We start from the raw sequence: 21963 nt of genomic DNA on the forward strand, positions 1-21963 counted from the left end.
GGCGCGTGCGTTCGTCACGTGACGGCTTCATTCACCGGGCTGTGTCGGGTGGAGGAGGGTGTACGACACACATTCCACTCGAGCGATCTGAACCCACGCCCATAACCAAGTTGTGAGTCGCGACGAAATGTATTGACCGGAGCACGTGCCGGATTAAGCTAGTGCGGGGCCTGTAGCATTTGTTATATTAAGGGACCCTAAATAACAAACATTAATATTCAAACGCATACATTTTTTAACTTGCATAGTAAAGCTATAATATTTTTTCATTTGCTATACAGCCCAGATAATACGACACATCGCTAACCTAAAACACCCAGTCGCTCATAAAAGTTGAAGGCAGTATAACACTATCATAATAGAGCTAGGGCAAAATTACTGGACTGGAATTGATAGCTTTAACGCATTTAGCGCGGGGCCCTTGAAAGTGCGGGGCTCTGAGCATTTGTAGCTCCATGTGCTACGACGATAATCCGGCATTGACACCGGAGCACGTGTGAGTGCTTTTTTGGCAGCATGCACAATACCCGGGTCACGTGCGCGAGGGAAGACTAAAGGTTGACAGCGGATGGATAACACGAGGCTCACGCCGGAAAAGAACGAAGACAGCAGAAGACGGAAGTCAGTGGCGAAGGATCGCCCGTGGTGCGGCCACACCCCTCGGATCGATCGAGGGATGACGGAAGACTAAAAAAACAACATTGACTCTAAATAGCATAATTAGGATGGAATTGGTGATAGATGCTAAATATGTCGGCATCGCTGCATGCCGTGAACGTCCGCGTGTACAATGTGTGTGACTGATTTGCTTAAAAAGTAGACGACAATGTGGCTCACCCTGCTCTCAATTAATTTCTGCCTTCTCAGTTCTCAAGGCCGAAATTGAACTTTGACGCTCGCACGAATGAAAAGCCGTCGCGTGCTTCTTCGACTGTGGTAACAAAAAAAAAACTATGCCACTGACGAATTACGGTGATCGCAAAATTGTGTCCAAGTCTCATTCATCACATCTGATGGGAAATGTCAGAGGCATTGATTCCGCCTGAAATCAAATTATGCCTATGCTCTCGTAAAAAAAAAAAGTTTCAATTCAGAGGTGCCCCTTTGTTGAAGACTGGGCAAGGATATGCCATTATTTTAAATACTCCTCGTGTGTACAGTACAGCCCTTTGTCGATCCACTACTGGATGAAGGCCTCTCCCACACGTGCGAAGTCCAGCGTACGCTTCGGATGATTGGAACAACATTTTTTGTTCGAAATGCAATGAGTGAAGTCAAGTAACGTTTCTTGAAGCTGTATTTCGTAACCAGAATGTTTATACTGGTAGGAACCTCCTGGTTACACCAAGCCCAAAGGGGATTATTATGTCGATCCGTTCGTCGTGCAGGGAGGGGCTGGGTGGGGAGAATGGGGAGGGGCTGGGTGCGGAGGGTGGGGCTGGGTGGGGAGGTGGGAGGGGTGGGGCTGGGTGGGGAGGGGCTGGTCACGCCGTGGTGCCCTTATAAAACTCAACGTTTAACCTACTCACGCCGGCTTGTGCCCGCCCTCACAGTCGGGCATATTTTGCGGAATACACCACGCCGCCGTTGACCCTGGCCATTGACCGAGTAACCCAACGTTCCTACCAGCTCCCTCGGCATGAATGTGTTCGTGACGTAACCCAATGAGCTATGAAGCTCCTTTCGTCACGGTCATGGGAGTTGTTCGACCATACTTCACCTCGGATTAGTACGGTCGGCTACGTACGGTGCCAAAGAAGTTCTACATACATACACACATGCACGCTGGTCAATGCGGGTTGGTGGTGTGGGCAGGACCGATTTATATACTCCCTCGCTGCTATCAGCCCCGGAATTAGGAAGCAATTGCAGGGCTGCACCTTTACCTATTGTTTTTTTGTTGAGGGGGTGTGGAGGAGACGACTACACGGTGTTCGCCGCTTGTTGCAGAGGTTCCCGGTTCAAACCCGACAGGCCGCCCTGGTCAATGCTGAGGGTCCAATAACCACAACATTATAACCATAAAATATGGTTATTATTGTGGTTATTGGACGTCAAAGATGCCGTGACGACATTCGCAAGAGTCGGCCACACTCTGCCGCCGTCATGGTCCAACTTTGCCAAATTGGAAACAAATATTTTCGATTTTGACGACACACAGCAACAGCGTCCCCCCCCCCCCCCCTCCTGCGAAACTGCCGCAGACCGCGTCTGTGAAGCGCCCTTCGTGACAGCCTTGAGCAGCTATTCCAGATGAGCCAAGTTTATTATTTTTATTGTTTGAAAAAATAAGAATAGAGTTTTACCCTTTCTGGCAACAAAACAGGTGTCAAGATGTTCAAACGCCACAATATAAACCTTTTTTTTATTGTTGTTGTCGACGAAGTGCACTTTTTGGTATTTTGACTTAACCTCAGAGGCGAGAGCTCCCTGCGAAGAAGCCTAAAATACCAGTGGTGGCTTTGGAACGTCTCGTCAACTTGGCCAACCTCAACGCTGACGTTTGGTTATCGTCGTGTGAAGTTTTCTTCGTTCTGGCGATGCTGGCACGAGACGCGTCCGGTTTGGCACCGATGAAATTCGAGGAATTGCATCACTGCCGTGTTTTGCAGCTGGTGAAAAAAGGAAATAATCGATATTGTTCGATCGGCGGCGTTCAAGGCTTTAATAAGAATGATAATGATGCTAATTTGTAACGCGCACAATTTTGACTCGCTCGAGTGCAGTGACCCAGAGATCAGCTCGGTTAAAAGTAAAAAAAAGATGTTGCGTTTGAGAAGGCGCTTGAAGGGGTGGGCGAAGAGTCGAGGGGGGGGGGGCTTCGTGTCTCTTCCAAAATCCATCGGACAGTTTCCGCTGATCGAGAGGGGAGGAGGGGAGAGCGTGCCCACGGCAGGCTCGGCGAGAGAGAGAGAGGGGGCATTCGGTTCGCGGTCGACGTTCCGTGTAGTGGGGCACAGGGTAGGTGATAAGGAGGCTAGGCTGAATCGAGGCAAACCAAAATCAAGTTCGCATTAACCACACGTGCTTCTGGTGAACATGCAAATGAACATGCTCTGATCATCTATGGCATTGTCTTTGAAACTGATTGGCCTACAGCAGAGACAACCTTCTTTGGGGCCTCGTCTCACCGGTGTCAGACCAGAGACCAACGCCAAAAGGCAATCAGTACAAAGACAACGCATCAGTTGCGATGGCTCAGGTGGCTTTCGAAAAAAAAGAGAGAGCTATGTAGTAGCTCAGTGGGCCTTACCTGGTCAAATTAAAGAACAAAAAATAGTTTAAAGTGTTCAGAGTGAGCGGGAAAGGTCAGGACGAGCGGCGGAGAAGATGAAACGGACAGAGGTCGAGGGTGGAGAGAGAAGGACCGAGATTCCGGAGAGGGCTTCACGGAGATGACAACACAAAGTACGGTGCTGGTGGGTTTTTTTTGTGTCGATACGGAAAATCCACCTGTATCCTTAGACAAAGAACACGTGCCGCTCTTTGAAATATAAACCACTGGATTCCCAGCTTCTTTTGTAAAGTTCAACGCTAGCGTGCGAACGGGCAGAGAGAAATGAAATGTGATGATGAAAGCCGTAAGCGAACGCAAACACAAAGCGAAATGCTCCGTGTGTGTGTGTGTACATCCGCACCCACAGCCCCGCTCATATTTTAATTATACACGATAAATCGAGGCAAAATATATTATTTAAAATTCGCGATCAAAGCAAACGCGGGACGTGTGCCATTCTGGCAAACCGTAATTGGTTTTTAATCAAATATGGCAGCGAGACAGAATGGTTGTGATAAGAACCCATCCATTTCTTCACATCTTCGGACTTAACCATCTTTGTTCTTAAACATCTCTTTGTTCTTAACCATTTTAATATTTCAGCGAACGCGATATTCACCGTCTTGGATCAGAATAAATGCTTTTACGTACGTTTGAAAAGTAGCAATTGCAAGCTTTACAATAATGAGTATTGCCACTAAGCATGATACATTAAACGAAGTGTATGCCGAGCAAACGCCCCATACATTTCGGTCTTGGCAAAATAATCTCCGAGACTTGTTGGAATTCCTGCTTTTCCTGGAATTCCTGCACTTGCTGTAATTCCTGCTCTTCCTCTTGGGGTAATTATCCGTGCAGTTTTCTCCCATTTTTAAGAGTCGCAGTAAAAGTCCAAGTCCTGTTTGGGAACAAGAAAGATGCGCGTCACAAAAGCGCTGCGAGTGGGACTCGGTTTGGGTTCTGTGCGCTCTCACCCGGCTAAAGAAACGACAACGTGAAACTTGAGTTCACTCAACCATCCATCCTGCCACTCAACCACTCGCTCAATCACTCACTTCATCACCCACCCACTCACTCCTGCAAATGAGACTATCCTGGTCTCTGGAGTTCTCACCGGGTTAAAAAAAAAACTTACATTTAAACTTAAACTCTCAAATCCCAGCTCCTCGCTACAAGATGGTCTACGCGATAACTTCTGGAATGCCGTATAACTCACGGGGCCCACCATCGTAAACCTCCACACGTTTACGAACCTTCTGTGTTCCAATACAAAGTAGATCGTCTCAAGATGCGCTGCGTGACGTCGAGGGTGCCGATTCATTTGAATCTTATTTCGTTCGCACGGCTGATGATGTCGACGACGCAGAGCAACACGGCTACAGTTTCACATGCAGGTGGTCATACTCAGACAACCGCGTCAGGGGCAGCCTAAGATTTGTTTGAATGGGACGCGCAAAACGTGTAATGGATGCCTCCAATCGGAGGTGATCGTTGAAATGTCGGGGCCCTTTCTCGATCCACTGCCGGATGGAGCAAGGCCACAGTCATGCGGAGGCGTTTTACCGCAAATCCACGCTCGTCAGCGTTGGTTGGTGAAGAAGGGAGGCAGGGAGGGGGACGGTGGGAGGGGGGGGGGGCTTTAAACGATCCAGATGATGCCAAAGCTGTCAACCCATACGGTTTACCCCGTATTCCTGTGCGGGGAAATTGAGTTTTCAGGTCCATACGGCGTACAGCCGTTTCAATACGGGCAATTTTTATTGTCTATTTGTTTGTGTTTCTCCCTTGTGATGGGACTTTGTAGGATGAACGTTGAGATTAATAACGGCACGGGGTGACCAATGAGGTCTGAATTGGTCTGTAATAAGGTAGGGCACTGGTCAGGGATTGACAACTGTGTGATGTTACTGATGTTAGCCACGGGCCTAATGCCGAGCGAAGCTCCGCTGGGTTCACAGAGCCGAGCGAAGGTCAAAAGCGTCTCGCGTCGGCGAATTCGTCCGACGGAGTGCGTGGCCGAGGTACGGGATTTGGATTTGGGGGCCCTCTTGGTCCGACCCGGCCGACCCGGCTGGGAGGTTCCGTGGCGAATTGTCCACGACTCACGTTGGTCGACAGCTTTATCTTGGCCGGCGCGAACTCGTGCACGTCACCGATCATGCTCTTCGGGAAGTAGCCCAGGACCCCCATCTGAGCCACGTCCTGGGCGTTGTAGACCTGCCCACACAAGTTCAAGTTCATGTATTACGTGTAGCCATTCGGCTCTTGAATCGGATGCAACCGCAACAAAAAAACAAAAACACGAACAAGAAACATCTTAAAGTGAATATGTGACTGAGTGCAAACAGAAAATCCAAGAAAAGACAGTAAAATATTGCAGAAAAAGCACCGTACACAAAAATGTGCAAAAATCCCAGTGGGATGCAAGTCAAACAACAACAACAAGACAACTTAGATTAAGGCCATCAGTCTAACTCTGTACTACAACAAACAAACATGGCCAAACCAAAAAACGTATCGAAAATCACCAAAATAAAGCCATAAAAGCAATGAAACAGTGGTCACACCGTCGATCCCGAAACTTCCCCCAGCCCAGCGCCTCGACTCCACTTTTTGTGGTTTGGGTGAAGTCCCCCACCACAACCACCACAACCACCACCGCCACCACCACCACCACCGTCCCCTCGATTAAAATCTCGGAACGTGTCGCCCCGCGGATAAGTGCGAGATGGCAACGAGGTGCGATTACGCGATTCGCTCCGGTGCTGTGATGCCACTGCCAGTCTCGCACGTCGACAAGCAAGACACGAGGATGCTTGTTGTGATTGCCGGGCGAGACGTCACGGGACTCGAGTTGTGAACTTTGCGGGGTTTCACTCCCCCCCCCACAACGCACAACCCGCTGTGCTGAACCGGTAACTGAACCGGTAACTCATCATAATTGCTTTTTTACCTTTTTATCTGGCAACAAAACTGACACCTTTTTTTACAAGGAGTCATGTTTGCATAGACCACAATACCTGTAGTCATAATGCAAACAAAAACATAACTCTGATAATGTATGCACTGTCCTTGAAGTTGATTTGGTCCACACTCGAGACAGCTTTCCTTAGAGCCTAGTCTCACATGGTGTTGGATCAGATGACGCCAAAAGGCGCCTTTTGGCGTCATCTGGACCAAATTAACTTCAAGGACAGTGCATACATTATCAGAGTTATGTTTTTTGTTTGCATTATGACTGCAGGTATTGTGGTCTATGCAAACATGACTCCTTGTAAAAAAGATGTCAGTTTTGTTGCCAGATAAAAGGGTAAAAAACCAATTATCATATCTTTTTTACTGGCAAATGAGGTTCCAATGCGGTAACTCATCGGCAAGAGTTTTTTTTTGCGTGGCAAACCTTTGCTGATTGGCTGCGTCGGGTGGTTGACGGCCTTGAACGACGCATTCATATTTACGCGACCCAACCCAATTTTGTTGTTGTTGTTATTCTGGATAATGTTGGTCGCGAAAGCCGACGGCGACTCCATTTAATATTTATTTATTTTCCAAGTTTAATTTATTAGGTATAGCCCTGTGAGCCATTCGGCTCCGTGTCAAACTCCTCAACCGGAATGTGCGCGCTGTTGTTCTTGTCCTCTTGACGACCCGAACCCCAACCCGTCCCCTACAATGGATCGACCGTGAGTGGCGATTTAAAAAAAAAACATCGAAGTGAACTGCGTGCGGGGAGAGGAGGGCGCGCGGCCACGGGAGGTTGTTGGGGTCGCTCACGCTGCCCAGCCAGTACTCCTCGCCGTCGTAAGGCTTCAATTTGGAGTAGATGAAGATGCTTTGGCCGCTCTTGAAGCTGATGAACCTGCAGTCGGGAGCAGAGTAGTCTCCAGTGGCTTGGCCCATCGAGATGACGTCTGCAGGACGAGGTGGCGGGGGGGGGTGGCAGCAGAAAGACGACGGTATATATACAAGGACTGTTTTCTTGGAATTTTTCTCACTTGATACAGCAATCGTGCTGTGACGGTTCCACCTGACGACGGAAGCTTGTGTTGCCTCCGAAACGTCGTGATTTTTATTTAATATTTATTTAACTTTTATGAATTTTAATTTTTCACTTACGTGACTTTGTCGAAAAACCTAAGAATATGAATCCTTGCAGTCACGAAAGCTTCAAATCTAGAAAAAAAAGATAGCAGGATCGGTAAGTGAGCGGCCGTTGATGCGTCGTGACTGAATCTCCTGAAGGATCACGCGCATGCGTTGCATGCGCAACCCTGCACTTCGGTGTCTCGCGAACTCAGGGGCTTTCTATCTCATACTCTTAGTTCTTTCGGTAAAGTCACGTAGGTAAAAAATGAAATTACAATTAATACAAATAAAATAATAAAAATCACGACGTTTCGGAGGCAACACAAGTCTCCGTCATCAGGTGGGACCGTCACAGCCAGATTTGCTGCATCAAGTGAGGCAGGGATTCAAGATGCAAGCTCTACTATCTCACTCGGCGTTCGCCGGAATGCTGCTAGGGCTGGCCTGGTGCTGAGAATGATCAACGTCAAGGCAACTAGCACGAGAGTACAAGGCTCGCATGTCCGTGTTCGTCCTTTATTTGTATTCACGTCCACGATGACGCACATCTTTACTCGCAGCTCCGATGAGCACGGTTGGGTACGTATGGTGCGAAAGAGGTTTAACATACACACAGACATCCTTGACTGTCAACCCTTCTCGAGCAGTGCCGCGTCCTGCCCAGGCCTACTCGAAACTAAAAACATGTTTTTATTTTATTTTACCAGGTAAGGCCCACTGAGCTACATAGCTATTTCATAGAAGCGATTTGGCCACAATTGATAGCTCAACGAAGTGGGCTCATCATCACGTGGACATTTATAGCAGCCAAAAACTCTAAACGCGTGACGTTGATTCTAAACGTGGAGTGAAAACCCGGAGGACCTGGAGAAAAATCCACGCGACTACGGTGAGAGAGAGAGAGACACGCAAACTCCAAATACACAGCAGGCGTCAGGGTCGGGATCGAACCCCACGACCTCCTGAATACCAGGCGAGGTAGTTAACATCTCCTAGTCACCGCGTTGTGAGTGATGCCGCTGAGCCGTGTGTGTTGTCTGCTCCACGTGCTCCTCTTGCCGTCTCTCGGTGTAATTCCAAGCGCGCGTCTCGCCATGGCCCTTGTGCGTGCCTTGCCCTTCACGTTACCCGGGGCTCAACACTCGCTCGCAGCTCTTCCACTGACAGGCGACGGTGGAGAGTCGTTGGCTTTTTACGCGCTCGTGACTTGCGTACGGGAACTTTAATCGGTCGCAGTAAAAAAACAATTATAATTTGCACCACCCACTGCTTTAAAGTCACGGAAAAGTATTGCTAATTGATGCAATCGTGTTAGCGGTCTGTTAATTGCGCAGCTGCATGCGAGGTTGCTAATGATGATGAATGCTTCATGACTTTCATATTGGTGGCGTCAACAAGGCGTCTGGTAATCGGCGTCGTCTCTCAGTTGTGTTTCTCACGATAGCAGCAGCAGCAGCGGCAACAACAACAACAGCAGCAGCTGCTGCTGGTGCCACGTAGACACTCACCCCACGCCTACAGCTCCCTTCCCGTACGGCCTCGCGTTCCCAGACTCAGAATATTTCAGACACTCCCAGACTTTCCCACGCCATCTCAACCCGCCCCCGGCAATCAACGTGGCCACCGCACTGCCACGACCCCGCCGTGGACTCACCCCTGCTCGCCTGCGCGTGCACGAGTTTCCTGAGTTCGACCCCGACGCCTGTTGTATATTTGGAGTTTGCGTGTTCCCTCTCTCTTCCCCGTCGAGGTCGCGTGGATTTTTCTCCGGGTCCTCCGATGTTTGTTTATACTCCACATTTCGAATCAATGCGCGCTTGGAGCAGTGGCTCTTCGCCTGGGGTACAAGCACCCACTGGGGGTGCCAGGTGCCCTTTGTGGGGGCGCGAGACACGGCCACATTTATTTAGAAGGTAATTAATCGAAAACACACATTAAGCACGGGAACATGAATACAACTACTTGAGAACCACAGGGGTGCAAGGCTGCAGTAAAGGTGAAGATCCGCCGGTCTAGAGTGTTTGTCTGCTGCTATACATGTCCACGTGACAAGCCACTTCGTTGAGCTATCATTTGTGGCCAGGTCGTTTCTGAGCTCAATTGGCCTTATCTGGTCAAATAAAAAAGAGTTAACAGTTTAGTTACCTCTCTGTCACCCCCTCTCATATCTCTCCACTCCCCCGCACGTATTTGTCTCTCCTGCAACCGAGGCTTTCTGTCGAAGCCCACAGACAACCTTTGTTCAGTGGGAGCTCGCTCCTTCTCTTCTGCTGCCCCACTTAGTCTGGAATTGTCTCTTCCCAGAGTCCTCTGTGCTGCCCCCTGTACAAATCCAAGCTCCAAGATCTTTTTTTTTCTTGACTCTGCCTGTAACCGACTGGCCTCTTTGTCTCTATAAAATAGACATTCAACACTGTCCTCTGCACTGTCTTGAGACCGGCTTGCATTTAGTTGTTATATTTAGATGCGATATTAATCCACATTTTATCGTGGCATCGCTCTCGTTGTCAAGCAAACTTTTTGGACTCAAATCTTGAGTCGGTTGGGCGGTGCTCAACCGCATTGGTGACCCAGAGTGTCCTACAAAGACTGGGCCCTACCATGGGAATATGGAATTTCCACTAATAGCTTAGGACCACGAACAGGAGAAGAACGCGCGTCCAGTCATCATCATTTGAGCAGAGAGAGATCAATTTGGAGCACAGCAAATGCCCTTATCAATGAAGCCGAACAAACAAACGAAATCATCACCACCACCCACCACCCATCATCATCATAAAAACTCTCTTTCCTACTCACAGGTACATTCCTTGTCGGCACAGAACTTGGTTTTGGAGAGATGGTCCATGAAGCCGGCGGCGCATGGGCGGCCGAGGAGCGCGACGCTCAGGCACAGCGCCGTGCCCAGCAGCAGCACCAGCGGCGGCGGCGTCTTCGCTCGTGGCTGTGCCATGTTGCTTCAGCAGCGACTCGCTCGGTGCCCCTGGCTGACCTGTCGGGCTGCGACTGCCTGCAGCCAAGCGCTTACTCTGGGGAATAACCCCTCTCCCCTCCCCCCCTCTCTCCTCGCTCGCTTAAAGCGTTCACACAGCGATCATCCCTACGCCACCACCCCCTCTCGTGCCACAGAGCCCACCGCCTTCACCGCTGCCCCCTCCTCGCGAGCCCCACCACCGCCACCCAAGACAAAGATCTCCCCCCCCCCCGTGTAGCCTCGACAGACAAGTTGATGGGGGCAAGTGCTGCGAGCGAGTGGCACCTCATGAAGGAGGCGGCACGCCGCACGGGTTGCATTTGTCTCCCCAGTGGCGATGGTTACGCACCGCACCAGGTACTTATTTGAGGCTGAGTCGACCTAGGGGAGGCTCAGGACTGGTTCCGATAATCGTCACCGGGACTCATTTGAGGCTGAGTCGACCACCACCACCACCGCCACTATCTCCAGATCCTCGCCAGCGATTTAATCGCAAGAGCACTTTACCAAACTCCAGTGAGTTGATCGATATTGCCCGTGCCCTGCGCTTTTTTTTGTCTTTGTGTAACGGTTGCAATCGATCACATTGACCATTGCGTGATAAACAATGAAGCGTGTCACGCTCGCGCCTGTGCCCTGCTGGTGTGGCGATTCCCCATCCTTCTCTCTCTCTCCGTCTCTCGCTCAGCAGAGCTGTCAAAGTCGCTAACATCGGGGCGCATATTACGGTGTTGGATGAAATTGCTAAAAAAAATGAATAAAACTCTCACACGAGATTCGATGAAGGAGGTTTGTATTCTTATCCCTGTTTTCTTAAGACAGCAGGAGGCAATTCCGATGTAATTATAATGATCAGTCACGATATTATTATTATGACGACGGCAAGTGGATTTTTCACTGCAGTGTGAGAGTGCAGTGTGAGAAGTTAATATATTTTCATTATCTCGGTCCAGACTCTCTCTCTTGCCTCCCTGGCACAGAGCCACGCTTCGCATCGCTGCATCGCTGTCGTGAGAACGACGCAAACTACGGTAGGCCCACTGAGCTGTACAGCTCTTTTTAAGAAGCGACCTGGCCACAATTGATAGGCCAACGAAGTGGCTTATCATCATGTGTAAATTTATAGCAGCCAAATACTCTGAACGCGTGACATTGATTCTAAATGTGGAGGGAAGGGGGATTAACGGAGGACCCGGAGAAAAGTCCACGTGACCACGGGTCGAGAGAGACACGCAAACTCCAAATATACAGCAGCAGGCGTCAGGGTCGGGATCGAACCCATGACCTCCTGCATACCAGGCGAGGTAGTTAGCATCTCATAGCCACCTTGGCGTCCCAGTTGTGCCGAGGGTGGCTGTAACATTATCACCCAGCGCTGATTGCTGATATAGGGTGGCACAGAAGTCAGGACACATTTATTTTCACATCACACGTCGGGTTATTTATTTAATTTATTTAAACAAATCTTCATACTTCCATTAATATTAAGGCACGCATGAATTAACCTTTTGAAATGAATTTAGGATTCAAGAAAGATAACTCTTTGAACACTCAGCAATATATGTTTCGTCTCAATCCGGTCAATTATTCTGACCATTTTTAAATGTCACCTGAAAAGGATGGAGAGACATGGATAGTGATAGAGATAATAGATACAATATTACCTTATAGATGAAACAATTAAAATATGTTAATTCCATTGTTAAGGTCAATTATAATAACAACCCTGTAACGTGCATGCAATGCGGCACTAACGATCGATCGTGAAACCAATCCACTGCTCGATAGAGGCTTCTCAGTGCCGTGTCAGTCGCGGCAATATGTTTGACCGGAAGCATGGCATCATCTGACACCGTGACGTCAAAGCCCAGGGGGGCCCCCCAAAGCACAGGGCCCGGGGCAGTCACCCCGATTCACCGTGGACCCTACGGGACGGCTCTGCCCACTGCATGCAAGCGGTGGGAGTACACACACTCCCGCACCTGCGATTTAGCAAGGTTGGCTACGCACGGTGCGAAAGAAGTTCAACACGCATGCGCACTTCGTCCGTCCACATGCGATCTGCCGATCGACTGAATGTGCTCCACCAAATGTGTACAGGATTGAAGCTTTGGGTCGGGGAGGGGGGGGTTAACAAAAAAAAAACCTGCACAGTTTTGTCAACTGCCGCATCTGGAGATCAAATGAGCTGAAAGAAGTAAACTTCAGTGTCGAGCTGATAGCAAACAACCGCTCAGACCGGGGAGTCGCGCCTACGGACTACGATGCCCGTGCAGCTATCGATAGCCTCCTCACAAATCCATAATAAAGGTTTTTTTTTTTTTTGGGATTAGATCGTTCAAATATAAATGTTGTGTCGTTAAACCTGCCACCACCCGACACAGCCACTTAGCAAGGTGTTTCACGTAAACAAAAACGTGCCAAACATTTGCTAGTTCGGCACACCGCTGTGTTGGAGAGTAAACCCACGACATTTTCGCTGGGTGATAACAACAACATCAACCAGCATCATCAAGCGATAGCCAGAACTGGCTATGGCCACACTCGAACGTCGTACTCGAATTGAAACTGTTGTGTGTTTACTCTGCAACGCACCGGTGTGTGCTGGAGTAGTAACTAATTGGCGCGTTTCCTTTGCGTGACAGACCTCACCAATTGGCCGTGTCGGGTGGTGGCGGGTTTCACGACACATTTATATTCACACGATCTAACCACCGGAGGGGTAACTTTTATTATGGATAACATTGGTCGCGGAAAGCCTCCGACCGACGACTCCGTCTCAAACCCCAACATCGGCGAAGCTACTCTTTGGTTCTTTCGGTAAAGTCACGTAGGTGAAAAAATAAATGAGAATAAAAATAAAATAAAGTCACCTACGTGACTTTACCGAAAGAACCAAAGAGTATGGATCTTTGCAGTCACGAAAACTTCAAATCTGGAATCGATGAAGCTGTCTCGAGTTTCTTCTCACCCGGGTGCCACCTCCCTCGCTCGCCCCCCCCCTCGCCACCATCGACATGTCCCACCTGGGTGTCGCTGGCACAGGGGAGACGGTGGCGAGAGTGGAGATGGGGGGAGGTGTCACCCTGGGCTTTCTCACCGAGGAACCAATGTCACGTCCGAGACGTCTTGCCACGTCGCTGTGAAGACAACTCGCTTCGCTGTTGTTGTTGCTGCTGCGAAAGTTCTAAAATCAGTTACGTTTTACCAACCTGCGTTTGATTTGTCAGCTTGATGATCATAATCGCAATTTTTTGGCAGCAAGCAAGTGAATGATGTTAGCTCGGGACATCAATTAATGACGTTCGCTCAAGAACCATTACAAGATATATATATGTGTTTAATGTTGGATGTTGATGATTAACACCGGCCTTGGCCAATCCACTGCTGGATGAAGGCCTCCCCCACGCCGTCGCCATCCCTCGCAGACCTGCCATGTTAGCGCGGGTTTCGTTTCAGCCGGAGGCGTCAGTCCGTGGCGGTGACCCAGAAGATACCAGCACGTTCCATGCAGTCGACCTGATCTTAAAGGTGCATTGAAAAATGTTGATACTCCGACTGATGCTCCTACTGTTGTGGAGCGACTCATGCAGCCAGCTATGGCTGCAGAGTTTGGTAGTACATGTTGTTTACGTCGTTTATTGTGAAAATTCGGTCACAGTTCCTGTGACCACTGTTTCATTGCTTTTATGGCTTTATTTTGGTGATTTTTGAAAAGTTTTTCGGTTTGGCCATATTTGTTTGTTGTAGTACAGAGTTAGACTGATGGCCTTAATCTAAGTTGTCTTGTGGTTGTTGTTGTTGTTATTTAACTTGCATCCCACTGGGATTTTTTGCACACAGCGTTGGTGTACGGTGCTTTTTCTGCAATATTTTGCGTCTTCTCTTGGATTTTCTGTTTGCACTCAGTCACATAGTCACTTTAAGATGTTTTCTTGTTCATGTTTTTGTTTTTTGTTTGTTGCGGTTGCACCCGATTCAAGAGCCGAATGGCTCACAGGGCTATACCTAATAAATGAATTCTAGATTTGAAGCTTTCGTGACTGCAAGGATTCATATTCTTAGGTTTTTTCGGTAAAGTCACGTAGGTAAAAAATTAAAGTTAATAAAAGTAAAATAAAATAAAAATCACGACGTTTCGGAGGCAACACAAGCTTCCGTCTTCAGGTGGAACCGTCAAAGCCACGACAGCTGTATCACGTTTACCTACGTGACTTTACCGAAAAAACCTAAGAATACTAATAAATTAACTTTGAACTTGAACCTCGGCCTCATGGGGCTGCTGGCTACAAATCTTCGTGCCTACCGCAGTCTCGACCGACGGGCCAGAAACTATTCAGCGAGAATAATTAAGCCCCAGATGTTAAGTGTGTAATAATTAATTAATCGGTTTTATCGATGAACATGAGCCATTACTTTCACAATAGATGATGCACAAATCGAACTGTGCGTTTAAAAATAAATACCGACTCTTTACATGCCATTACAGGCAACTTTCTGTGCAAATTTTACCTTTGAAACCTTTATTTCAATGAGACTGAACAAACGCAAAAATATACGAGAGAGAGAGACACACACAAATAAAAACGAAACGTAGACACAGGGCAAATAAAAACCACATTCTTAAATCGAATTATGACTCGGAAATGTGCCAATTTATACAATCTTGGTGAGGTGGGAGAGCAGGGTGGAATTGGTAAATCTCTTCGGTCGTTATACTGTTATCAATCTGTCTTCGAGAGCAGATTGCTTACCTCCGAACTCAATTTGTTTCGTTATAATTTTGGATGCAGGAGGGAAAACCCCGAGATGTCTCTGGAGGCTAATGATCAGGCGTGTAATGATACATCGATTAATTGATTCACATTGATTCCGTCGCTTCGGATGTGCGCCTTGAAGCAAGGCGGGGTAACAGCCGGTGATTTACGACGTCTGCACGTGAAATGAAAGCGATGCAAACGCGACGGGTGGACACCCAGACGGATCGGGTGCCGACGCTGAATTATGACAATTCATCCAATTAGTGTGGGCACGTTCGGTCGTGGATTAGCCGATCGATCACATCGGCTGTTAATAAAGGTGAGTAGGGTTGGGGCTAACGTCGCTGGAAGGGGACGGTGACCGTGTGGTGGTGATTCAACGACGGAATGGACAGCCAAACGAGGTGAACACGCTGAGAGGTCATCCACCATGGGAACGGAGCGGTGAAATCGGCTCGTGTGGCAGGAGCGGCGACAGGGAGCGTAGCGAGGCGGTGTCAGCCTGGGGAAGACCGTCATCCAGCAGTGGATGGGTTGTATTAGTCATTGTACGTTTCAGTCCGTGCAATTTATCTGGTCATTTTTGGGTGGCCCAGGTCACGATTGCCAGTGAGACTCTCCATGCTACTCGCGCGAGTTCTCGCCTGCTTCAACAAATACACGCTTGACGTGGCCGACGATTAACCGTCAGCCACGTCAAGCTAACTACAAAAGGCAGTGGTGTACTGAGATGGTGGGCGGCCTTGAGTGGTGACGTGCCTCCATCACACAAAACAACGGGCGCGCAATCACTCCGAATTCGGCACAGAGGCTGCAGCAACAGCAGCGGCGGCGGCGACGGCATCGTCGAGTGCTGGGCAAGAGGATGTCGCTTTGAATCGACTTCGGAGGGAGAACTGCGGTCAGTTGACGTGGCGCGACACGCCGCTGCTGTCTGTGACGAGTTGGGGATGGCTGCTCCCTTCGACCCCGAGTTGCAATCGGAGATAAACTACAAAGGGAACATCACAGTAACAACAACAATAATAATTCTCATTTGGCCCGCGGTTTGCGTCACGGCGCTAAGTGAAATGTGGCTGTCGGCGTGGATTTGTCAACAACAACAGTTCCCGGGTCATTTCTGAGCCTCGCATTTTACAATCGAGTAACAAAAAAGGAATGATGATGATAATAATACAGCACATCCTCTGAAAGGCTGCAATCAGGCAATGCAGGACGATGTAGTGGAGCTATTCAGTCCTCTCTTATTTATTCTCACGTTCAAATAGAACAACTTTATGCGTTATTGCCTCGGGGAACAGATTGTATAATTCATCTTATTATTCAAACAACAACAACGGCAGTGCCATACACATCGACCCGACTCTCGCATCGAATTGCGATGCCGAATCTTGACATTTCATTGTCTCGTTGGGGGTGAAATCATGGGTGGAGTTTGGAGGGGGGGGGCACAAGGGGGTGGGGCATTGTTACAACAAATTGCCCCCCCCCCCGTACCCCCCCCCAAACTGAACACATTCATTAATTTATCTTCAGTAGTTTACAATTAAGATGACTAATTCATTATATGCCCCCCCGATTCATAATGTGAGGGACAACGTGAACTCCTGCTCCCACCCCCACATATAGAAGTCAGACTCCGCCTATGATTTAACATATTTTACCGTAATTTATATAATGCCTATTGCAGAGATGGCAACGACTTGGGGAGGCATTCATCCAACAGCGGATAGACAATGGCCGATGACGATGACAACTACAGTGGCATCTCGTAGAATAAGACTAACAATGATTGTTGTGTATGTTGTAGGCAGCCGCATTGACTGTAGCCCTGTGCTGTGGGGTCACGTGGCTCTCTGCAAGGTGGGTGACATGCCACGACAGAGATGTTTGTTGTTGTAACAATGTCCATTGTCATCCCGACATCCGTTGACAATGATATTCCAGCGGCAGAGAAAAGTGGGGGTTTTTTTTATTCCACATTTACATCAATCAATTTAACAATGCAAAGAAATCTAAATATGCTTACACTGGGACACGTTTCATATGGTGCCTTTTCAGTGCGTGCTTTGGTTATTTAATTTCCTTAAACGACAGATACGATAGCTGTTTTTTTTATTGCATCGAGATACAAAACTGAATAATTTGAACACAAATTTGAGGATCTCAACAGCGAGCCCGTAGACGGGGGGCAGCACGGTTCGTGCGGCAAGTCTCCACCTCGACAAACATCAACAACAACAACATCAACAACAACAACAACATCAACAGCCATGCCCTGGTCTCTCAGTCGACCGTCCACGGCCGGTGGGTTACACGAGTGAGTCGACAAAAGTGAGTCTACGAGAGTGACTTTGTAAACCGTGGACGGAAACAACCCCACTGCTAACCTCTCTTGCCAACGCAGACGATCCAGTGAATGGTCACAATTCACAGGCCGTGATTTGTCTCGCGTGTACTCTTGTGTGTCTCATCACGCAATTCGCCCGTCTCGCTCGCCAATGTCTCTCTTGTATCTTCTGTCCGCCCGTTTCCTCGCCTACCGCCCGCCTCGTTTAACACGTAATTTACGCACACACATCGTAAACAACGCATTGTTACTCGCCTCATTGTACGCGTGAATTGCTGAGCATTAGCAATCGAATTCAATCGATGAAGCCACGTGTCGTTGCGCGCCTACCGCCTCCACGTTTCGTCCACCGTCTTGGCCCACGTCGACGTTTTTGCACAACTTGTGAACTTTTCGTCTCCCCGATTTATCGTCGCGCCAAACGCCGTGACCATACCGCCGCGCACCGCACTCGGTGGTCACCGGTTCGATCTCTCAGCGCGGCAGTTGAATCATAGGTGGAGGTGTCTTAACCCCCCCCCCCCACACACCTATATCCACGCAGCAGTGTAAATGAGTTCACCACAGTAGAGCGGGTTCACCAGAGCGGTGGGGTAAAGCGTGCGTACTCCCACCTCTTCCACGGTGGCTGACCAGCGTGGAAGAGTAGGCCAAGTGTCCTTTGGGGGGGGGGGGGGGGCTTTTAGTTGCTTACAATTACCGGCTGCAACTTTATTATTTTTTTCACATTTTTTAAATTATTATTATTTTTCTATCTACGTGATTTTACCGAAAGAACCAAAGACGACAGTTTGTGTAAATTGCGCGGTCACTGATGACGCGCGCCACGCGGTCGAGGCCATTTCCTTCTTGGGATTTCTTGCGCAGGTGAAGTAGCGCATCATCTCGCGACTGAGAATGGCCAGCCGTGAGGTGGCACGCCACGTGGGCGATTTGCGAAGTTAATTTCACTCGGGGAGGTGGGGGGGGGCCTCGTTACATGCAGCACAAGCGGTGTGGCAGAGCGACCTTTCGATCACAAAAGACACCAAGGGGCCGTCCATAAATGACGTCACGCGATTTTGGACGATTTTTGATCCCACCCTCGTCACACGACGTCACAAAAAGTCAGACCCCACCTCAAATATGACGTCACAAAGCTCTGCCCCCCCCCCCAACCATAAGACATGCTTCAAATCGCTTTAAACTATTGTCATTGTAGTGCGTATTTAATGTGTCGCTGCACTCTGATGTTGTAGGAGAAAACATTTATTAAAAAGTCTATTTTATTAAGTAGAACGTGTTGTCTATATTTATTTAAAGTTGCGCATTTTTCGGTGACGTCACATTTCTCAAACCCCCCCCCCCCCTCGTCACACATCTTCACAAATGTCTGACCCCCCCCCCTAGGTGCGTGACGTCATTTATGGACGGCCCCCAACGTTGTGCTGCGCTGAGTTTCGATCCGCCGAATGAAGTGGTAAAACAAGCAAACACCTCCTCCCACAGGATTGGCTGTAGAGGAATTGTCAAAAAATCTAATAAAATCGTACTTTTGCTATTTGCACCGCTCTTACATTGCAAATAGGCTGTCACGAAAGAGCTGTGTTCCACGGTGGAGTACATTCCGTGCCCCCAGTACGGGGAGATATTTGCTCCGTTGATTTTACCCAAATGAAAAATTCCCAGGTAATTACAATCCGAATTTGACGAATTGCCACTCTCACGAGAATGACGTCACCGGATCTTTAACGTCCGCTTTGGAGCAACGCTTCACCTCCGATTAGCATGGTTGGCTATGTACGATGTGAAAGAAGATTAGTATACATACAAGCATGCGGTGCACGTTTTTAATTAACGCACCCGCAGTATTAACCAGGGCGGCAGTTTAATTGAACCACGCGCCACTGCGACAATTGGCGAATCCACTCCGACTCGGCCACGTCGCTTCAAACATGGCTGTAAAAAAAACAACGCTCATTTGTCACTCACGGAACTGGGATTTCGCCAAATCAAGCTGTAGAATCAGATGTAATATGACGGGTTTATTGTGCGAGTCACTGATGAGGCCATCAACCCGTTCGACTTGAGAACCCGGTTTGAGCAACAGGGGGACTGCTCAGTTTCCAGCTGAGGGTCTCAGCGGTGTCATTATATTAAGGGCCAGATTGATTTATGTGCAAAGTGGGATTTGAACAATGAGGGGAAGGGAGGTGGAGGGGGGGGTTAGTGAAACATCCAGTGACCTGGTTGAATCAATCATAGTCGATGTACATGACAACTTATTTTACCTCTGGAAGCCACTGGAGGTCTTCGTGCACAGGCTCTGCCGGCTCAATGCCTGACGCCACCACAGTTGCCAACCTTAACGATCTTCAAAACATCAACACATGCTTCCTCTGCCCTCCCAAAACATTATATTGTGGCACAAAACAAATTATTAAACAAATTATTAAGCAAATTATTTAGTGATGCTCCTGCTGCTTTGACAGAGATGCACAGGCACAGTTAACAACAACAACACATCTTCTTGGTTCTTTCGGTAAAGTCACGTAGAAGGGAAATAATAAAATAATACAAATAAAACATGATAAAATAATTCTCACGACGTTTCAGCCACAACGCAAGCAGCCGTCCTCATTGTTGTGGCCGAAACGTCGTGAGAATTATTTTATGATGTTTTATTTTTATTATTTTATTATTTCCATTCTACGTGACTTTACCGAAAGAACCAAGAAGATTAATCCCTGCAGTCACGGAAGCTTTAAATCGAAATTTAACAACAACACACTCACCAATAACAACTCTGTGTGTGTGCCTTAAAAAAATAAAAATATATAATAGGCGACGTTTCGTGCAGTGGCCCTTCCCAATGGCGCATAGAGAGGCCAGAGAGGTAGAGTGGCTAATAACCCATGGGATATGTCGTCTTGCTGAGATATCAACTGCCCTCCCTGCAAAGACCCAACCCACACGTGACGGTCCTTGTTTTGCATTTTGCATTTGATAGCTAAGCAGAACTAAAGGTCCAATCGTTTGAAAATAGCAACCCGCGAGCATACGGTAGCTGCTCTGACGCACTGACCCATTTATTTCGCCCCTTTTGTGAGAGGGGGGAGGGGGGGAGTGCTTCGGCTGTCCAGCGCTGTGCGGTGATCGTGTTGCTGAGCCCCGATCGAGGCAGCCCACGATGCAGCGCTACGCCGAGGTGGATTGTTGGGGCGAGTGACCCCGTGAGCTGCGAGGGAGACGCCCGTTTCGATCGTACGCGCCGGGGACTCCACTTAGCACCGCGGCGGCACGAGGAACATTCACTTCTAACCGCGTCACTATTGACGAATGTGTTGAGTTTTTATTTTAGTCTGTATCTCGGGGCATGATAAGGGCCCCAGTGAGTGGTTTGGGGTGGCAACCCAGGGCTTCCGTCCCACTGTAGCCGGCCCGGAATGAATGCGTAGCCCAATTGTTGAACACGAAGGAAGCAGTGGCGGCTGGCGGCTGGCTGGCTTACTTTTGTGGTGGGGTGGTACCGGCGCCGCAGCCTTGGGGGCATCAACCCCCCCCCTGCCCCCCCCCCCTGACCTGGCCCCCCACCCCTCCCTCTCCTCACCGCCCCGAGCGAGCTGATGACCGCACGGGTTTGGTGTTGACCTGGAGAAGCTCCTGCACTCGAAGGCAAGAGGCAATTCAACCACCCGGGTCGTCCAAAGCTGATTGCGGGGCAATGGTGCAGCCCAGACACTGCTGTAGTCGTCGTTATCGTCACAAGATAATAAAGCGAGGGGTATGTGGTGCAGTGCGTGTTATATGGCAGGTGGGGAGCGGTGGTGTAGCGGTTAGCGCCTACGCTGCGCTACGAACCCGCTCGCGGCCAACACCAATGACGATTATCTGAACCTACCCTGGGCTTCCCCTAGGTCGACTCGGCCTCAAATGAGTACCTGGTGCGGTGTGTAAAAACACTGGCACTGGGGAGACAAAGACGGCCGGGCGTGGTGCTGGCCACCCACCCCTTCGAGTGCTGTGCCGGTCTTCATAGGTGCTCGATAATAGCACTTGCCCCAATAGTCTGTTACAGGCTGTGCGGGGGATCTTTGTCTTTGTTATATGGTAGGAACAGGGCTGGGGTGTAAAGCATTGTATTTACAGCTGCTTTTAGAAAACATACATTTGCCTTTTCTAGACAGTACTGTACTGTGTGTGTGATTTCCGTCAGCAGCAGTCGATCAACAATCCACTGCTGGATGACGCGGCTCCTCAGGACATGTATCATGTTGTGCGTATGATGTCAAATGTAGGTATTACAAACAATAAATCAAGTGTGTGCGACGGAGGTGCACCCATGGGGACGCCGTGGAGGGGCTGCGGACAAGCGGGAACAATGTATGCCCCCTTCTGAAATTTGTATCTGTAAAATTGCAAATATATATCTCGTAAATGTTGACAATTTTCGAATTTGTAGCCATTTATCTGGTTACGTCACTGATGTGCGTCGTACATCACGTCGTGAGCTAAATACAAAAAACACCCCCAGAAC

The 21963-nt window shown here is 48.8% G+C and overlaps 2 protein-coding genes across 2 annotated transcripts in view; both read right to left on the reverse strand.

The window, feature by feature from the left end:
- Window positions 1-21963, reverse strand: part of LOC144943931 (fibulin-5-like) — a 610861-nt gene that overhangs the window by 379064 nt on the left and 209834 nt on the right. The gene's annotated exons all lie outside the window — the stretch shown is intronic.
- Window positions 3916-10390, reverse strand: LOC144944113 (otoraplin-like). The gene is made up of 4 exons (XM_078872189.1): window positions 10163-10390; window positions 7052-7188; window positions 5384-5494; window positions 3916-4175 (listed from the first exon to the last, which is right to left on the reverse strand). Exons 1-4 carry the CDS (start codon window positions 10314-10316, stop codon window positions 4149-4151), a joined length of 429 nt encoding a protein of 142 aa, XP_078728315.1. The 5' UTR covers window positions 10317-10390; the 3' UTR covers window positions 3916-4148.

This window comes from Lampetra fluviatilis, chromosome 33, assembly GCF_964198595.1.
Source record: "Lampetra fluviatilis chromosome 33, kcLamFluv1.1, whole genome shotgun sequence".
In the NCBI taxonomy this organism is placed as follows: Eukaryota; Metazoa; Chordata; class Hyperoartia; order Petromyzontiformes; family Petromyzontidae; genus Lampetra; species Lampetra fluviatilis.

Excerpts from the sequence above, each read along its gene's own strand:
- LOC144944113 (XM_078872189.1), bottom strand. The coding sequence starts at position 10,316 with ATGGCACAGCCACGAGCGAAGACGCCGCCGCCGCTGGTGCTGCTGCTG. Across the intron at positions 7,189-10,162 it reads TGCCGACAAGGAATGTACCT|ACGTCATCTCGATGGGCCAA; the intron begins GTGAGTAGGAAA and ends CTCGTCCTGCAG. Across the intron at positions 4,176-5,383 it reads AGATAAAGCTGTCGACCAAC|GACTTGGACTTTTACTGCGA; the intron begins GTGAGTCGTGGA and ends GTTCCCAAACAG.